This window comes from Conger conger, chromosome 9 (assembly GCF_963514075.1).
Source record: "Conger conger chromosome 9, fConCon1.1, whole genome shotgun sequence".
In the NCBI taxonomy this organism is placed as follows: domain Eukaryota; kingdom Metazoa; phylum Chordata; class Actinopteri; order Anguilliformes; family Congridae; genus Conger; species Conger conger.
The window spans coordinates 56,958,359-56,979,020 of NC_083768.1; the positions used below are offsets into that span (position 1 = coordinate 56,958,359).

A 20,662-nucleotide genomic window follows, 5' to 3' on the forward strand; every position below is an offset into this window, starting at 1 on the left:
CCAGAACCTCCACGTAGATCAGGTACGGGGCCTGGGAGGGGACACACAGCGCCGCTCAGCACACGCTTCACACAAACACACCCAAAACTGGGACTGGGAGTTCTGCAGAATGCTCACTCTCACTCTCACTCTCACTCTCACTCTCACTCTCACTCTCACTCTCACACTCACACTCACACTCACACTCACACTCACACTCACACTCACACTCACTCTCACTCTCACTCTCACTCTCACTCTCACACTCACACTCACACTCACACTCACACTCACACTCACACTCACACTCACACTCACACTCACACTCACTCTCACACACACTCACTCACACACACACACACACACCTTGTCCTTGGAGTTGAGCACCACGCCCTGGGTGTGGGGGACCCTCACGACGTGGTGGTGGAAGGCGGCGGTGGGCAGCCAGACGCGGGAGGGCAGCTTGTGGTTGAGCAGGGAGAGCTCAGAGATCAGCCGCTGGGTCTTCTGCTCCTTGGTGGGCAGGGTGGCCAGGCGCTTCCCGATGCCCATCAGGGACTTCACAAACTCCCTCTGGGGAGCCAGACGCACCGGCTGGAGGAGGGGGAGGGAGGGAGGGGGAGAGAGAGAATGTCAGATAGCATAGCCCACAGAAGGACAGCGGAGTCCACCCTCAGTACAGAACGTTTTCTGTGTCCCAGCGGCAGTAAAACCTCAGATACGCAGTCACTCGCCGTGACCCCGACCGATCAGCCTGTAACCACGGCGACGGCGGTCTGTCTGCGCGAAGCGCTAATCTTATCCGAGCGCAGGGAGCAACCGCTCCACGGATACCCGGAGCTCAAAGACCCCGCGTTGATCTTACTCTGCCCACACAGCGCACCTCCGGCCACTCCTGAGCACACGGGGGGGGGGATGTGTGCTCTCTCTGAGCGGGGGCAGCGGGGCAGGAGAGGAGGGCTGGGTGAGGAGCGGCCGAACTCACGGAGGGCTGGGGTCGAGGTCAGGCAGGCGGGTCCCGTGTGAACACACGCGGTCGGGGACTGAAGCGCTCAGGCCGGTTTATAGTCCAGTGGCAGAGTGTCGCTCCACTGAAACGTTTTATTGTTGTCCGACGTAGACGGTGGACGTTGTCCGCAGCAACAAGTAAAAAGCGACTATAAACCGGCCTTAAGACGAATTATGGGACTATGGAACTTTTGACAGCAGGACATCCTCCCCACATCAACCATGTTCTCTCATCATCATCATCATCATCATAATAACCACCACCTTCATCAGCATCATCAGTCACCATCACCATCATCCCCCCCCAGAGAACCCTCTCATTCCCGATTACCACGGCAACACTGAGGGACACCCGACCCTGCCTCTGTTTGTGTCAAGTCTGCAGCAAAGGACTACGAGTCCCAGAATCCCTTGCGGCCAAACTGCAGGTTAGCTGCAGCTCTGTCTCCATTGAGTGGAGTTGAGATGAGAAGAGCTCCAGCTCAGCTGGGATTCGCACCTCTGCTGCAGACCTGAGCCAAAATGGCGGCCGATCGTATCCAGAAACGATTTAAGGGACCACAGAGGTCCAGAACGAAACGAAACTCTGGCCCACACTGAACCAGACCCCCCTCGCCTGGAAGCCATGTTTGTTTACGTTGGCCTGTCCCAAAAGGAGGAGGGGGGAGGGGGGCTGTCCGGGGGGGTGGGGGGCAGAGTTTGGCTTCCTTCCCTGCTGACGCGAACGCGACAGCGTTTGATTTTTCCACACAGCAGACTCCTCAGATCATCAGAGAGGAGAACAGCGCGGCCACAGAGGACAGCCAGTATCCCACAATGCACCAGGACAGGAAGTCAGAGGGGGGGGGGGGGGGGTGACTTACTGCACCACTCTCAGACTCGAGGCTCTCCCCGCTGTCACTCAACTCCTGGGAAAGGAAGGTTAGGAGGAACAGGGAGGAGACAAACAGGACAACGGTGATTCTCACGCCCGCCCAGACCTCCGGCCATCTGGCAACTCTCACACGGGGAGAGCCGTCAGAGGAACCATGATGCCGCAACGGGGCTGAGAGCGCTAATTTTAACACCTTCCCTCCCCCCTCCCCCCTGCCCTACAGACGTGAGCTGTTCCAGGGGAGAGAACGTGGTTTATGGCACCTATTGGAACGGACCATTCGAGGGAACAAACAGGGTGGGGGGCATGAGATAAGCCGCATTCTCTCAGTGGATACCGGTGCCGTATCGACCTGTGGAAAGACAAAGTACAGGTTCCCCCCCCCCCCCCCCCGATAACCTACATTAGCGCTGCTCAACTCCACGTCCTGCGGGTCACGCAGGTGTCTGCAGGTATTCACACCTACCTTGAGCAACACCGATCGATTTCAGTACTCAGCTCATTATCAGAACCAAGCAGGAGAAATCAGGGGGTGTACGCCCAAGTGAAGTGACACCGCGAACCCTCGGGACGTGGAGCTGAACAGCGAACCTGTACTTTGACTTTCCATAGATCATTCTGTATCTGTCTCTCTCTCACACACACACACACACACACACACACACACAGGAGTGTGCACTGAGATCAGAACACGGAGGACGCTGTCACCAGCCATGTGAGTGCTGACCCTGACCCCCCCCCCCCACGTGTTACCGTGGAGACAGGCGGCCCACAGGGAGACGTGTGGACAAGAAGAGGGGAAGGGCAAGTGTGTGCGTGAGGGGTGGAGATAAAGAGAAAGGGTAGAGAGAGAGAGTGAGGGAGAGACTGAGAAAGGGAGAGAGAGAGAAAGAGCAGAGGGGGAAGTGGAAAGAGTGGTGAAAGAGAAGCGTCTTGCCTAGCGTTTTGCGTAGCGTTGCGTGAAGTTGGGTAGGATTTAGGAAGCAAGTGATAAAAGAGGAGAGAGATCACACACAGAGAGAGAGGGAGGGAGGGAGAGAGAGAGGGAGGGAGAGAGAGGGAGATGTGGTAAAACAGCAGGGAGACAGATAAAGATCAGACAGAAGAGAGTGAGGAGAGAACAAGAGGGAGGACTAGAGAGAGGAGGATGAGAGAGAGAGGGGGGTGGGAGTACATTCAGAGAGGAGGATGTGTGTGTTGAGCAAGTGAGACAGACATGTGGCAGCAGTGTGTGTGTATGTGTGTGTGTGTGTGGGTGTGTGAGAGTGTGTGTGTGAGGAAGTGGTGAATGAGAGCAGCTGACCTTTCTAGAGCAGGTTGTTTTGGAATGTTTTCCTTCTGAAAATTCTCAAGTCAGAATTTGATTCACCAGTAGTGATTGTTACATCAGCATTAGAATGTTCACTGAAGAACACCTTAAAGTCAGATCAAAGAGAGAGAGAGAGAGAGAGAGAGAGAGAGAGAGATGCACAGACCACCACGGTCTGGATGAGACACTACTGAAGTATGCACACACACTCTCACACTCTCACACTCTCACACTCTCACACTCTCACACTCTCACACTCTCACACTCTCACACTCACGTCTGGTTCACTCACTCCGGCCTACAGCTCATCCCAGCTCTCCCCATCTGCCGGTCCAAAAAAACAACCCCCCCCTCCACGCGCACACACACCCCCTCACCTCACCTTCCTCTGACCTCCCCTCCCCCTCACAGAGCAGGCAGCCAGAGCCCCTCCCTTCTCACAACTCACAATGGCCGTGGGACCCACAGCAGGGAAGACAGCAGATGCCACAAACAGACCCACAAACTGAACACCCCCTGCACACCAGCCTTAAACTCAGACCTGGAGAAGATTCAGTGGGGTGGGCAGACCCTGGTCTGTGAAAGATCTCTCTCACACACACACACACACACACACACACACACACACATCTGCTGAAGTGTGTTTTACTGCAGGGAGCACACGCTGAGTCACACAATCAGCCCAGATGTTCTCCGTCCACAGAGACTCCACCGAGATAGAGGAAACGCCTCACTCACACATGCAGACACACACACGCACACACACACACACACACACACACACACACACACACACACACACACACACACACACACACACACACACACACACACACACACACACACACACGGCCGTAAAACACACCCCTTTAATCACGGTCAGAGGACTGTTCAGATTTAAACAGCAGGGAAACACAACCTTCCGTGTCAACAACACAGACCTGAGAATCAGTGCTGCTTTGCACCATGACATCCATTTTCACAGTTATTTTGGAAAGTTTTTCTGCTTTTCAAGTCTAAGCCAGTGTTCTAGAACTCTGCTGCAGTCGTGTTCGCAGTGGTGATCGTTACATCAGTAAAATGTTCAGTAGTGATCGTTACATCAGTAGAATGTTCAGTGGTGATCGTTACATCAGTAGAATGTTCAGTGGTGATCGTTACATCACTAGAATGTTCAGTGGTGATCGTTACATCACTAGAATGTTCAGTGGTGATCGTTACATCACTAGAATGTTCAGTAGTGATCGTTACATCAGTAGAATGTTCAGTAGTGATCGTTACATCAGTAGAATGTTCAGTAGTGATCGTTACATCAGTAGAATGTTCAGTAGTGATCGTTACATCAGTAGAATGTTCAGTGGTGATCGTTACATCAGTAGAATGTTCAGTAGTGATCGTTACATCAGTAGAATGTTCAGTAGTGATCGTTACATCACTAGAATGTTCAGTGGTGATCGTTACATCACTAGAATGTTCAGTGGTGATCGTTACATCAGTAGAATGTTCAGTGGTGATCGTTACATCAGTAGAATGTTCAGTGGTGATCGTTACATCAGTAGAATGTTCAGTGGTGATCGTTACATCAGTAGAATGTTCAGTGGTGATCGTTACATCAGTAGAATGTTCAGTAGTGATCGTTACATCAGTAGAATGTTCAGTAGTGATCGTTACATCAGTAGAATGTTCAGTGGTGATCGTTACATCAGTAGAATGTTCAGTAGTGATCGTTACATCAGTAGAATGTTCAGTAGTGATCGTTACATCAGTAGAATGTTCAGTAGTGATCGTTACATCAGTAGAATGTTCAGTGGTGATCGTTACATCAGTAGAATGTTCAGTGGTGATCGTTACATCAGTAGAATGTTCAGAGGTGATCGTTACATCAGTAGAATGTTCAGTAGTGATCGTTACATCAGTAGAATGTTCAGTGGTGATCGTCACATCACTAGAATGTTCAGTGGTGATCGTTACATCAGTAGAATGTTCAGTAGTGATCGTTACATCAGTAGAATGTTCAGTGGTGATCGTTACATCAGTAGAATGTTCAGTGGTGATCGTTACATCAGTAGAATGTTCAGTAGTGATCGTTACATCAGTAGAATGTTCAGTAGTGATCGTTACATCAGTAGAATGTTCAGTGGTGATCGTTACATCACTAGAATGTTCAATAGTGATCGTTACATCACTAGAATGTTCAGTGGTGATCGTTACATCACTAGACGCAGAGAGACGCAGAGACGCAGAGGGGAAGAGACGAAGAGGCTCACCTCGTCCGGGCTGCTCTCCACCTTGGGGTTGCTGGCGGTCCTCTTGAGGCCGCTGGCCAGGCTGACGCTGGCGGCGGCGTCAGACTTGGAGCGCTGGTGCGTGCGCTTGGAGGGGGACAGGCCGGGCTCGGGCGGGGCGGGGGGCTTCAGCTCCTCGCTCAGGATGAGGCGGCGCAGGCGTGTGCCGCGGGAGTGCCGCTGCGTGGAGATGTGCATGTCGGAGGAGTACGCCCCCAGCAGCCAGGCGCACTGCAGCGAGAAGGCCACGCCCTGCCGGCAGCGGTGCACCACGTACGGCCGGATGGCGTCGCCCACGTCCTCGTCCATGTGCACGTACATGCTGAGCAGCTGCGGCAGGTAGAAGTCCACCTGGGGGGGGAGGGGGGGGGGGCGTGAGCGGTGAGGCTCAGCAGGGAAGGAGAGGGCGCTCGTCCGGCAGGCAGAAAGGCCGCCGGTTCCATCGGCGCGTTCCGGGAGGCCCAGCCCCACTGCTCAATTTAGCCACAATAAAATGGTTCCAGTCTGCCTTGTATTCATTGGCTGGACATGCTAACACATTAGCACAACATGCTAACACACTAGAATGACATGCTAATGCATTAGCAGTACACATTAATACATTAGCACAACATGCTAACACACTAGAATGACATGCTAATGCATTAGCAGTACACATTAATACATTAGCACGACATGCTAACACAGTAGAATGACGTGCTAATCAATGGCACGACATGCTAACACAACGCGGGCCGCTCACCTCGCCGTCGCCGAAGCTGAACAGCCGGTTGCCGATGTACGCCTGCACGCCCGGCTCCTTGGACTTGTACAGGTAGGACATCGCCATGGAGACGTCGAAGAGCTTCGACTCGAAGAGCCGCAGGAGCCAGGACTGCTTCGCCGCGGCGGAGTCCCTCTGCTGCCGGACGCCCCGCCCCGGCCCTGGCCCCGCCCCCTCGTCCTCGTCCTCCTCCCGGATTCGCGGAGGCATCCCGGCCACGCCCACGTCGTCGTGGTGGTGGGCGTGGCCGTTGGGCAGGCCGGGCGCAGGCTCCTCCCCCTCGCGGAGCATGACCTTCTCCAGGACCTCCCGGCAGGCCGCCTTGGCCACCTCGGGGTCGATGAGGATCCCCGCGTCCCCCTCCGAAATCACGCCCAGCGCGGCCGCGCCCTCCGCCCCGCTCAGGCTGCTGGAGGAGCTGGCGCCGGGGCTGCCGGGAGGGGGGAGGTGCACCGAGGAGGAGGAGCAGGAGGTGGAGGGGGAGGAAGGGCAGGAGGAGGTGCAGGCCGAGCCCGAGGAGGAGGAGGAGGAGGTGGAGAAGGAGGAAGAGGCGGAGGCCGAGGAGGGGCTTCGCTGGAGCTCCGCCATCCGGGCAGGGGGCAGCGCCACGTCCGTGTCTCCCATGAGCCTCTGGGGGAGGAGCGGAGAGGTCAGCCGAAACATTCACACAGCTCTCCTCCGAGACATTCTGGGATCCCTTCATGGGGAAATAAGGTTATTAGTGCCTTATATCTTCCACACAACAATAAATTCTGAAAGAGCCTACCCCACTGCCTGAGTTAGCAACTGCAGGCTGTTCCAGGTTCATTAGCACGACACGCTAATACGTTAGCAGGACATGCTAATACGTTAGCAGGACATGCTAATACGTTAGCAGGACATGCTAATACGTTAGCATGAAAAGCTACATGTCTGCAGAGCAGCATCGTCGCTACACACAAACACAGCTGAACGGTGCCCAAAGCAGCTGCGTCAAGCGCACGTGCTGTTCCTCTTTCCAGAGGCGTGGGAGAGAACCTTCCTCTCGAACGACAGGCGGAGCACATCGCAGTTACGCAACCGGCTCTCGAATCTCGCAACCCCGCGGCAGAGGGGCCGCCGTCTGACCCCGGCGGGCAGGTTCTCCGTCCAAACGTCACCGTCGCCGTGACTACGTCGTTTCAGAAACCCTTTCCGGCTCCAACGGAATGGCGGAATCCACGCCACAAGATAAACGACAAACAGAGACAGAGATTATGTACTTGTTCACGTGTGTGTATGTGTGAGTGAGAGTGCGCGTGTGTATATATGTATGCGTGCTTGTGTGTGTGTGTGTGTGTGTGTGTGTGTGTGTGTGTGTGTGTGTGTGTGTGTGTGTGTGTGTGTGTGTGTGTGGGGTTCACAGGGAAACGTGCAGAGCTCACGTGTGGCTAAGCTCAATATTGACACTGCTGATGGGCCAGCAGATAGGAACCTGCACACAGAGCTCAGATGAGAGATGTTTACACACTCATAGCACAGCCTGGCCCTGATACTCAACTCTACTGGGCCCAGGAAAAGACCTGCTCCTCTCCCTCCATCTCTCTCCCTCCATCTCTCTCTCTCCCTCTCCCTCCATCTCTCTCCCTCACCACATGACATGCATGGGGTTATTGTGTCACACACAAGGCCGCTATGGTTCAGCAGTAACTCCCTCTCTCCCTCTCCCTCTCCCTCTCCCTCTCCCTCTCCCTCTCCCTCTCCCTCTCCCTCTCCCTCTCTCTCTCTCTCTCTCTCTCTCTCTCTCTCTCTCCCTCCCTCCCTCCCTCCCTCCCTCATTGAGGAATGCATGACGCAGAACGGCTGGTTCCGCACACAATCAGCAGATGCATCTCTACTGCACACGTGCGCCAAAACTGCCGTCGACATGCCATGCCCATCACCAGGACCACTGCCACACGTGTGCGACTGTCTGAAGGGTGTGTGTGTGTGTGTGTGTGTGTGTGTGTGTGTGTGTGACCGTGTCCTGCATCCCCTCCTGAGCCAGCCAATCACAGGCCTGATAACAATCCCAAATAAAGGCAGAAATCAGCAGCCTGGCAGGATTATCCACTGAATCCAGGGCGTTTGAATATTTGAATTTGAGTCATAATTACAGCAGTCAGTACCCACCTGCTGTTCCCCAGAAAATTATCATACCACAAATTACAGTTTCCAGTAAGAAGCTCCCAGTTCTGAGCAAATACCCGCTCTCTAGTTTTGAGTTCTTAGCAGTTTGTACAGAGAAGGACGACGCCATGTTAAGGTGATTTGGCCAGGCCTCCCTGTCAGCAAAACCAGTTTTTGTCTTCTTCTTTCTTTTTTTTAAACTCCTCTTATCAGAACTGTCACATCAGCCTTGCATACCTTTTCTTTCTTTTCTTTCAGAGAGGAGAGGAACGCTGCCTTTCCCTCCCGGGTCACCCGTGCTCTTTACGTCAGGTGCTCTCAGCGTCAGCGTTCCACACGTACAGCCATGCGCTGACACGGGGCCCACACACCGGGGGGCCACACACCAGGGGCCACACACACCGGGGGCCCACACACACCGGGGGGCCACACACACCGGGGGCCCACACACACCGGGGGGCCACACACACAGGGGGGCCCCACACACAGGGGGGCCACACACACAGGGGGGCCCACACACAGGGGGGCCCCACACACAGGGGGCCCCACACACAGGGGGGCCCACACACACAGGGGGGCCCACACACACAGGGGGGCCCACACACACAGGGGGGCCCACACACACCGGGGGGCCACACACACAGGGGGCCCCACACACAGGGGGCCACACACACCGGGGGCCCCACACACCGGGGACCCACACACCGGGGGCCACACACCGGGGGGCCACACACACCGGGGGGCCACACACGCGACGGTGCAGGACTCATTTCAGCACGATCATGTCTCCTCCAAAAGCACGGCCCCCAGGCCCGTTTGACCCTCCCTGCGTACAGCACAGGTCTGAACATCGCCACTCAACACCCTCCCTGCGTACAGCACAGGTCTGAACATCGCCACTCAACACCCTCCCTGCGTACAGCACAGGTCTGAACATCGCCACTCAACACCCTCCCTGCGTACAGCACAGGTCTGAACATCGCCACTCAACAGTGCTCTGAGACGGCACTCACTCAACAATAACAGAGTTTATGGGGCGGCCTGTAGTGTAGTGGTTTGGGTAAATGACTGGGACACGCAAAGTCGGTGGTTCGAATCCCGGTGCAGCCATAATAAGATCCGCACAGCCGTTGGGCCCTTGAGCAAGGCCCTTAACCCTGCATTGCTCCACGGGAGGATTGTCTCCTGCAACTGTACGTCGCTCTGGATAAGAGCGTCTGCCAAATGCCAATAATGTAATGTACCCAGTGCTTACAGTATAGAACAGCTAGGGACAGCGACGCCCAATAGAAACCCCATCCATCCATTATCTGAACCCGCTTATCCTGAACAGGGTCGCAGGGGGGCTGGAGCCTATCCCAGCATACATTGGGCGAAAGGCAGGAATACACCCTGGACAGGTCGCCAGTCCATCGCAGGGCACACACACCATTCACTCACACACTCATACCTATGGGCAATTTAGACTCTCCAATCAGCCTAACATGCATGTCTTTGGACTGTGGGAGGAAACCAGAGTACCCGGAGGAAACCCACGCAGACACGGGGAGAACATGCAAACTCCGCACAGAGAGGCCCCGGCCGACGGGGATTCGAACCCAGGACCTCCTTGCTGTGAGGCGGCAGTGCTACCCACTGCACCATCCGTGCCGCCTCCAATAGAAACCTATGGGGGAAAATAAATCGTATCAACTGGCCAATGAAGGAGCACACTGAAATGCACTATATCAGACTGAAATGCACTGTATCAGACTGAAGTGCACTATATCAGACTGAAGTGCACTATATCAGACTGAAGTGCACTATATCAGACTGAAGTGCACTATATCAGACTGAAGTACACTATATCAGACTGAAGTACACTGTATCAGACTGAAGTGCACTGTATCAGACTGAAGTGGGCGAGGCCAGAGAGGACCGTGTTGCTCCATCGCCTCGCTCTCACCCTCGTGTAAAACAGTCCACTCCGACAGGCCCGGAGGATGTCACACACCGGACGTGTTGACCAACAGGGGGAGGGCGAAACTGGGTGAGCAGAATCAGGAAGTAGCAGCCCCCCCCCCCCCCCCCCCCCCGAGGCTGTAACACCGGCAGCAGGTCCGGCCCGTTTGAGGAAGCTCACATCCTGCGATCCGATTGGCCGCTGCCCAAGGCCCGCATTTAGATAACGACTTAAATTACACCGGCCCTGGCTCTACACGGTTACAGCTTTAAAAACAAACACGCCCCCCCGAGGCTGTTTCTCTAAATGATCACAGATCACATCCGACGGGAATCGGACGCCCGCGCGCAGCGTCCCAGAGGAGGACCGGAGTGTGGAATGAAACCCCGGGGAAAGTGTTCGGTTGGACACGCCCAGCCTTCAGGTTGAGCACGCGCAGACTAATGAACGGTCGGTCCGAATAAACACTTTCGCCGGTGTCTCGGTGGCGCAGCCTGTAGAGCACTGACCGCATGCTCATTGCGAGCCGCGACGTCGGCGGTTCGAATCCGACCGTCTGACATTTTGTCGCATGTCTTCCCCTCTCTCTCGCTCCCATTCTTCCTGTCTCTCTATACTATATACTGTCCAATAAAGCTGAAAAAGGCCTAAAAAATATCTTTAAAAAAAACAACAACAAATAAACACTTTCCCCAGGCTCATGAGCCGGGTCAGGGTTAGGGCTGCACGACAGGAGGGAAACATGAGATGTGCGATAACGTTGAATATCGCGATGACGATATGACGATATAAATATCGCGGCATGCAGTTCTAATGTCTTTCTGCTTTAGGTACACAGCTAACATAGACCCCAGACAAGGAATAGCCAATGCCCGCTGAATGCATAATTTCCAACATGCTTTTACTGAACAAAGTCCACATGAACAGCCAATTCATTTAACAAAACATCGATTAAAAAAAAAAAGACTATTCACAGCAGTTCGAGCAGTCTGCAGCGTTGCGTTTACCACACACGTTCATATCTCGACGATGATAAATATACGATATATCGTGCAGCCCCCTGGTTAGGTTCCCCCGAAAGGCAGAAAGGAGGAACGCTCTGCATCAAACCCCAGATTAGGAGCTGGGACAGGACATCACAAACCATTAGTGACCTACTTCGCAGTAATCAGCGTTTCACTGTGGAGGGCAAAGTCTTCTCGATCGGTTCACAGTCCAGCGATAGACAGCACAGGCCCATCACCCATCACCACTAGAGTCAGCGGCACTCAAAATGGGCGTAAAGCCGTCCACTCTGTTCAGCAGAGGTCCTCAAACCGGGCCACCGTCAAAATCTGGCGGTGAACTGAAGGCAGGCCGCACCAAAAACAACATGTTCAAGTGTTCTTTCATATTCAGGGATTTACTTCCTTTAAACCCCGAAAATAAGTATATCATCCCGGGATATAAAGTACACTACATCTCGAGAAATGTCTGCCTACTTAACTTTCCCTTCCAGTGTACACAACAAGTACACTCGACAGTAGGCAAGCACGCCAACGATTGAGCATACTTGTTGAATACAACGGATGACAAAGTTGAGTAGGTGAAACATTCGATGTAAAAAAAAAAAACGTAGAGTGCACTTAACATCTCAAGAGCACAGGTGCTGATCTGAGATCAGTCTCCCCTGCCCGCACTCCGACCTTCTCCAGCAGGAAACGCAGGCGGCGGCTGATCCCGGATCAGCGCTCGGTGCGCGTTTGAGAGGCGGGGGCGGGGCCGCCCGCTCCAGATGTGTGGGAGGAAATACCAGCGCACGGGAACACGGCACGCGGGCGGACAGGGGTGCGGTCTCCCCAGCGCCCCAAACTCAAACCAGGCTCCCCCGCACTCACACTCACACTCCCGTCCGCTGTGACGCCATCCGCCACACCGAGTCTCTCCCTTTTATTTTCACTAAAAACAATCTCAGCCTCCATTTTGTGACCGCCCGTATCCTCAGCACTCTGGAATGCGTTTGTCGGCCTGTCCCCGTGTTCTGCTCCGGTAACGCGCGGAACAAAACCCGCTCCGTACATACCGCCCTCCCCCCACCCCACCTACCATTCAGTCAGGAGGGCGCAGAGGATCAGATTCTCAGCTAAATACCGCATACATCCAACTCATTATTACATTAGACCAGATTAGATTAGATTAGATTACACCTCCGCTATTGTCCACCGCTGAGGAAGTGTGTCTGGGCACACGGAGAGGACATCCTGAGCACACGCATAACGCCACATTATTCAGCACAGCACAACCGCAAAACACAGCACAACACAACCGCAAAACACAGCACAACACAACCGCAAAACACAGCACAACACAACCGCAAAACACAGCACAGCACAACCGCAAAACACAGCACAACAACACAACTGTGTGTGTGTGTGTGTGTGTGTGTGAGTGTGAGTGAGTGTGTGTGTGCGCGAGTGTGTGAGTGTGTGTGTGAGAGGCTGTTCCTCTCCTGTGGCACCATGTGAGCTGCAGTGTGTGTGTGAAGTCAGTAGGGTGACATCACAGGATCATGTGACCGTGGATTGAGAATGGCAGAAAAATAAATAAGCCCATTTTCTTATTTTTACTTCAGTGTGTTTACTCCTGCCCCCACCCAGCTGTGGAGAAGAGCTGAGAGAGAGAGAGAGAGAGAGAGAGAGAGAGAGAGAGAGAGAGAGAGATTGGGGAAAGGAGAGGAAGGAACAAGGAGAAAAGAGAGTAGGGAAGAGAGATATACAGAGATGAGTGTGAAGGCAAGCCAGAGCCTCTTCTCTCCCTCTCTGCGCAGTGCAGTGCTGTAACAGAGCTCCAGAGCACAGCAGCACAGCTGTTTGGCACAACATCTACTGTAGCGCGTGATTCACCTGGACCTCACACCACTCTCTGGGGTCCCAGTAACCACTCTCTCACTCTCTCACTCTCTCACTCTCTCACTCTCTCACTCTCTCACTCTCTCACTCTCTCACTCTCTCACTCTCTCACTCTCGCACGCACACACACACACAGCCATCCGGGGTGCCCATAACCTCATGCACCTCACACACTCACATTCCCTCACTCTTACACACACCCATGCACACACAAACGCTCTCTCACACACACACACACACACACACACACAGTTTTTCAGGCTTATGAGCTCTTAGCCCTGCCCTGCATCACTGATAGCGACAGGAGGATATTTATTTGCATGACATCATTCGCGATGACTAAACTTTGTTGGCTGAAAGTTCTCTTAACATCCCAGTCTCCGCGCTGGGGGATCTACTGCAGTGTGCATCCGACTCATCTCCATAAACACACGGGACATCAACCCAGGACCAGGCTCATCTCCATGAACACACGGGACATCAACCCAGGACCAGGCTCATCTCCACAAACACACGGGACATCAGCCCAGGACCAGGCTCATCTCCACAAACACACGGGACATCAACCCAGGACCAGGCTCATCTCCACAAACACACGGGACATCAACCCAGGACCAGGCTCATCTCCACAAACACACGGGACATCAACCCAGGACCAGGCTCATCTCCACAAACACACGGGACATCAGCCCAGGACCAGGCTCATCTCCACAAACACACGGGACATCAACCCAGGACCAGGCTCATCTCCACAAACACACGGGACATCAACCCAGGACCAGGCTCATCTCCACAAACACACGGGACATCAACCCAGGACCAGGCTCATCTCCACAAACACACGGGACATCAGCCCAGGACCAGGCTCATCTCCACAAACACACGGGACATCAGCCCAGGACCAGGCCACGGCCTCAGACCAGACGTGCATCCCACCAAAACGCAAAGCCGGAATCCGGGCGGGTCGGGAGGCCTGGTGTGGATTCAAGAGGTCTGGAAGACCGGGAATACCCGACAGCCAAGCGCCGGGAGTCCTCTCCGCCGGGCCGAACGCCCCAGTGGCTCGGTTCCACATAAGCACTCTGCACGCGGGCACTGGGTCCAAACTCATACACAGCAGGTCAGTCCCTGCGCCCGTTTCACCCTCAACCAAGGTGTAAGATACACTTTATCGAACCCCGTGGGGGATTTGTCCTCTGCACTTGACTCAGTAGCAGTGGGCAGCCACAGTGCAGTGCCCGGGGACCAACTCCAGTCATCAGGCCAGCGCCATGGTCAAGGGAAACGGCAGGAGCACACCTGACAGGCATGTCTGAGTGTGGGAGGAAACCGGAGTAGCCAGACGGAACCCACGTGAACACGGGGAGAACATGCACAGTCCACACAGACATGGGGAGAACATGCCAACTCCACACAGACACGGGGAGAACATGCCAACTCCACACAGACACGGGGAGAACATGCCAACTCCACACAGACACGGGGAGAACATGCACACTCCACACAGACACGGAGAGGACATGTACACTCCACACAGACACGGGGAGAACATGCACAGTCCACACAGAGGGTCGAACCCAGACCGTCTTTGCAAGCCAACAGTGCTAATCACCGCTCCATTGTGCCTGAAGTATCACCACGCTATGAGGTGCCCCTGGACCGCTTCAGTAAACATGCAACTGTAGAAATACACAGTGCCTAAAGAATAAATAAACTGTGAGATTCACTCCAGATAAGCAGTCTAAGGTGATAGTGTAATGCATAGGCTCCCAAACTGGGTCACTACAGCACATGGGGTAGTCTAATTTGAAGGGGTTGCCTGAAAATCTTTGGGGAAATGAATAAAGAAAAACTAAAACATATTTAGTATAAAGTTTTCTCTTTAAGATATGGGAATGTCGAAAATCATTTGATGTCAAATCAGAAAAAAGTTTGGGAATCCCTGGGGTAATGATTTGAAAAACATGATATTTCCTCTTTGAATCCCAAAAGCGTCGATGATGCTCTGTAAATACTACAGCAGCTGCCTGCGTAAGGCCGTAAATGCCAACACTGGGTTTGCCTTCAGTGTTCTCAGCAAGTCAACTAGTCTCCCGTAACAAGGCACTGTGAACTAATGCCCCCAGCTTCTTTTTTTTTGCTCAGTTATTTTCACAGTATTTTGACGCCGTCTCGGCAAAAAGGCAATCCAGCGGCAGAAATATGACCAACAGTGTCGGCAGGGTGTATAATTCACTGAAATAATGAACGCACAGCAGGAGGAAGTATGTCGGTGTCTGTAAAAGGAGCCGCGTTTCCGGAACCTACGCGCCGAGCCGCCGACACGCGCGCAATTACACCCTCCTGCCCGGCGGCGCGCAACAGCCAGCGCGTGGGTTTAGAGAAGTGGGTGAGGGTCGGTCGTGACACCAGCAGCGCGACTGTAACTGCCACACAAGCCGGAAAACACCCAACTTCCCATGTCAACACCCGGGGTTTTCTTTTATCGCCCCCTACATTGGCAAAACCCCCCGCACCATTTAGGTAATCGAAGACGCGGAGGTTCCCAAATCACAGCAGGATACCTATAATTAATCTAATGATACACAAGTCCCCCCCACCCGGAAAACGACTACATTAAACATTCGTCATTACTTATTTCTCTTGGCTATTTTTCCCGTATCTGCCAAATTAACATAAACTGCCATAGCCCACTAATAATCAACATAGCTAGCAAACATATATCAACTATACACTCATAAGCCACAGACAGACATCACACTCGTTGCATTTGAGAACCTTGTGAGATTTCTGACAAAAGTTTGTTTTTGTGCAGCAAACGAAATAAATAACCTACTAATTCCAGTTAGCCATCTAGTCTTTGCGTTAATTGACTACGTACATGCAAGGTACGTTAGGGGTTAAGTTCCAAGTGTTAGCCGAGTACAAATTCCATTTATCAAACCACAAACTAGGTATACATATTGTGCGGAATTCGAAGTAAAGGCAGCTTGCGTTTGAACTAAATGTGCTGCATTTTATAGGCAGAGATACGCCTGCACTATTAACAGTTTGCCGCGATAGTCAACAGTGCCAGTGAACCACAATGCTGGTATTAATACAACATCACTATTTATCGGCTCGCTGGGAATGCGTGCTATATATGTTAGCTAACTAACTAGCTTGCGAACTATAGTATATTGAGAAAGCGACGTTACAAGCGTCAAAAAACTGAAGACGTGAACAAGAAAGAATAACAACAACAAAAATCACGTTGCTGCACAGACTGCGTATTTTTTAAAGCCACAAGTCCTCCCCTGATAACAAGCGACACCATTAAAGCCCGTTAACGTTAGCACCGCGCACGCAAAATAACAATGAGAGGTCTGCAATTTACCGTGGCAATGAATTCGGTTAATTTAGTAACTTACAAGGATAAACACAATTGTGGCTCTCATTAAGCTAGCGAGCTAGTGCCAAAACAACGACAAGCGGCTACACTACGAAGGATGTTAGCTAGCCTGCCACGACCAGCCAATTGCTGCCGAGTGCTTTACAGGCAGCTAGTTTACGCTCTAATTTAATATTTTTACAGTTAATTATACACGTAGGGTTGATATCATATAGTAATTTGACGTTAACTATGCTAACTACGAAATACTGACAGGGTGTACGAACCCACTAACGTCAGTTTTATTATGAACTGGCAAGCTAGCGTAATGTTAGGCTAACACGATACATATTCTTATTTTAAAATATATATTTAACCGTAGCTGAAAATACAATACGTAGTCATGTCACTCTTACCTGGTAATCTGTTAACGGTCGAGTAAAAATATGTTTTATTTTCTTATCTCCGGTTTATTCGCTCCATGGGGAAAGGACTCTCTCTTTTCCCCACTCGCGCAGATCCCGACTAGTTTGTTCAACTTCGGCAGGCCCGGGTCTGTCCGTTTCTGGCCTGCGGGTCCTCAAAAATTTTAATTTAACCGGCGATGTCACAGCGATGAGTGGGCGAACCTGATTACCCCACGCAATGAATCAAACCTACGCAAATCAAACCTACCCGCACCTCCGTTTGTTTAGAGCTAAATTACAACGTCACCATTCTTCAGTTCATTATTCATATACTCGGTTGCTAGCTGTACAAAAGCATACAGATTGTTGTGTTATGTTATTGTTCGAGGACCTCGATCGTCGCAAAGGTACGGTGTAATAGCTGCCCGATTTGCGCCTGAAAAAAGAGAACTTTACAATCAACATCCGAAGAAGCAAGATACAACCATTTCTTGTGGCGGGTGGATTCAGTTCGGGTGCAAGAGGCGGATAGTTATTATTTTTTCATACGGTGTATGGTTTCATTCTTGTTTGCGTTAAAGAAAGTAAATATGCAGCGCGACTTGTAATATAGGATTCCTTGCCCATTATCTAAAACAGTAATGTGAAAATTATGCGACATACATTTAGCCTATCAATTAAACAACTTCCACTTGAAAACTATTGAATCGTGGGAAAAAAAACGTTTGACTCGCTGTCAGTTTGAACATTTTGTATTTTTTATTTGAAAGCTGCATTTTTCACCCCTACTGTTAAAATTATAAAAATATTCATTCAAACATGATATTGAGATTCCTGTTATTTGTTACGCGATCATATTTCTTTAACTGTAAATCCACACTGAAATATGATATCCTCTTTTCTTAATGTACTGTCTGATATTAGATGTTGAAAATAACTACACAATTCACAGCTGGCTCGGTACATTGCATGATTCAACGGTGTTGATGGTAAGTGAGACCTAGCTATCAGATATCGGGTTCAGATTACTCTTCTTCTTTGTGTGGCATTGTTTTTACATTTTATTTAAATGTAGGTGTGCAAACCTTATTCCCTTTTAAAGTAGGCATTTATACTGGATATATGTCAAAGTGATTTGATTGGAAAATACACATTAGGCGGAATACAAGTGGTGAGTGGTGCCATATCATGAATTAATACAGGCCATCACTTAATTCCCAATTATGCGTGTGCGTGTTTCCATTACAATACTCGTGTATTCACCAAAAATGCACAAATTTTAACATGCCAATGTTCAAGAAATTATCATTTGGGAAAGTTGGCGGTCAGAGAGTTAATTGGGAACACCCTGGCTCACAGATAGTCCACTCTGCTCCAGGTGACAGTACCTTTATCGAAGATCGCCCCCATGTGGAGGTATAAGGAGACTACAACATTTTCATGTTGCTCTTAACATTCCGTTCGTCAAAGTGTTAAATTCCTAAATTGGAGAACTAAAATAATTAGTTCCCGCCTATTTGCTAAATTCATATTGACAATTAACGATTCACTAAACTTACCAGAGGATGGATAACATAGCTAACTATAAAAATATGTCCTTCGTAAGAATTACTGAACATTTTACTGTGGTAAAAGGTCTTTACACCTTAAAATCCTCTACCAAGTTCCCCTGATTTCTTTAGATGTCTTTAAAGGCCCAGCGGAATATTCCTTGGCTAAATAAAATGTTGTGATATAGGTCAAAACACAATGATAATAGATATGATGAGACATTTCATCAAGAACCAAAGTCGTGATTGACTGTAAACCTTTACTTTCAAGGCAAGAAAAGATGAGCAAAAACAGTGCTTTCCCCCCACAAACACGTATATACACATTTATTACAGTCTGCTTTATGCAAAATATGTTCACATTGGACATTGGTGTTATTTAATTTTGGGTTCGTTTTAAAAAGGAAGCATATAAGTCTAAAAACTTGATAAAGAAACACCTGGAAGATAATGTACATTCAAAATAACACAAAACCACCAAAATGATCCTTCAAAAGATTTGCAGGTAAAACAAATGGGCAAAAACAAACAAACTGCAGGACTCGTTGAATAGAAAGTGGATACATGAAGAGAAAAATACACACAATGCCCAATAATACTGTGTATTTTATTATTAATTAATTAATTAATTTTCATTCGCGTCAAGCTGATTAAAATTTCTGGTTTCCTTCCATTTTAAATAGGCCTATACGAAAAATGTCAGGTCCACGTTTAGATCTGAATACGATGCGTTGCTCCAAGTGCAATTCCATATTAGCCTGTATATAAAAACATTTTTTTGAAAATAAATAATAACAATCTTCTCATTTGTAATAACGAACAAGTCCTGCTGGGCAGATTTGAGAGTCGAGGAAGGAACTGGACGATTCGAATTTCAATTTAAATTCTGCCGTTGGCTACAGCTGACGTCACGCGCTTTCAGCTTTTAACCGCAAACGTTCAGCACCACGTCATTTGAATAATTATATTATTTTTATTATTATTTCAGCTTTTTCCAATATAGTGCAATAATGGCAGTGCATTTCCGTTAAAACCCGACTGTATTATTATTCCCCAAGCTCACATCTACGTCATATCTCAACAGCTGTTTCTTGTACTTTCCAATTTGATGGGCTTGTTCTAAAATTAAATTTTACAAACCGCCCTCCACCTGCAAAAATAGAGTGGTAATTTCAGGAGCAGCTGGAAAATTCAAAATAATTGTAAATTCGTTTCAGTTAAGTGCTCTTATAGCAAAAAGGGCCAGATTCGACTGTGGCTTTGTACCATTACAAAAGTTATAATTTAGGATAGGATGCCCCTGCCAGTTTCTATATGCTCTAACACAAAACATCATTCCTCAAAAACCAGCTTTCCTGAGAAAAAAAAAAAAAGTCATGTCTATAACTACATGTAGATCACAGTCAGACATGTAATTTTAGGCAAATATATTGCATAAAATGAGATGAATTGTGAAATGTTTTACAACATACAGGATGCATAATATTGCATATTGAAGTGGAAATTAGTGATATATCCAGGAAATTATTCCAGACACAATGTCAGGTACAGCAAATATTGCAGCCATATTCTGGAGAACATATTTTCACCATGAATAGACAGGTATCATGTACTGTTTTCTCATGAACACAGGAAAAGGGATGGTAGACTCGATCAATCACGAACACACTGAAAACCAACCACAACCTATTATAGCCCTTTCCCACTGTTGAGCTGAACCAGGCTGGCTCATTACACCTGTGTAGTGTAGAACTACAATTTAGTAAGGCTACAATGAGCCAGCCTGCTTCTGAGTTGAAAAATAAAACACAAATGAAGTCTATACCCGTATAGTCCATGCCGTCACAAGGACGTAAAGATTAAAGACTCAGAAGTGAAGCTAGTTTGCACCCACTCATGGAAAGCATGCAGTGCCTGTGGAGGACTGGAGCTCTTCTTCTGTGATAACGGGAGGGATCTCCCCCATCAAGTTTACAAGTGACTTGGCTTCATCGATCCAGTTGGCTGTTGCCGGCGCCAATCTCAGATTTCCACCAATGACACAGTTGAAAGGAGAGCGAAAGATTGGAGGGATGAATGTGTTAACGGAGGATCATTCCAACGCTTCTTTTATCCGTCCTTGGCTCCTCATTCCTAGACTGACCCAGAAATCAATCAAGG

General features: G+C 50.1%; 1 protein-coding gene across 1 annotated transcript in view; it reads right to left on the reverse strand.

The window, feature by feature from the left end:
* Positions 1-17,421, reverse strand: part of LOC133137715 (phosphatidylinositol 4-kinase beta-like) — a 26,064-nt gene extending 8,643 nt beyond the window's left edge. The window contains exons 1-6 of the mRNA XM_061256046.1: positions 16,962-17,421; positions 6,198-6,848; positions 5,438-5,806; positions 1,851-1,895; positions 346-573; positions 1-31 (exon numbers count right to left, since the gene is read on the reverse strand). The exon at positions 1-31 is cut by the window's left edge and continues 197 nt beyond it. Of these exons, the coding sequence (XP_061112030.1) occupies positions 1-31; positions 346-573; positions 1,851-1,895; positions 5,438-5,806; positions 6,198-6,842 (1,318 nt within the window). The 5' untranslated portion in view covers positions 6,843-6,848; positions 16,962-17,421. The remainder of the gene's footprint in view (positions 32-345; positions 574-1,850; positions 1,896-5,437; positions 5,807-6,197; positions 6,849-16,961) is intronic.
* Positions 17,422-20,662: the final 3,241 nt, after the last annotated feature.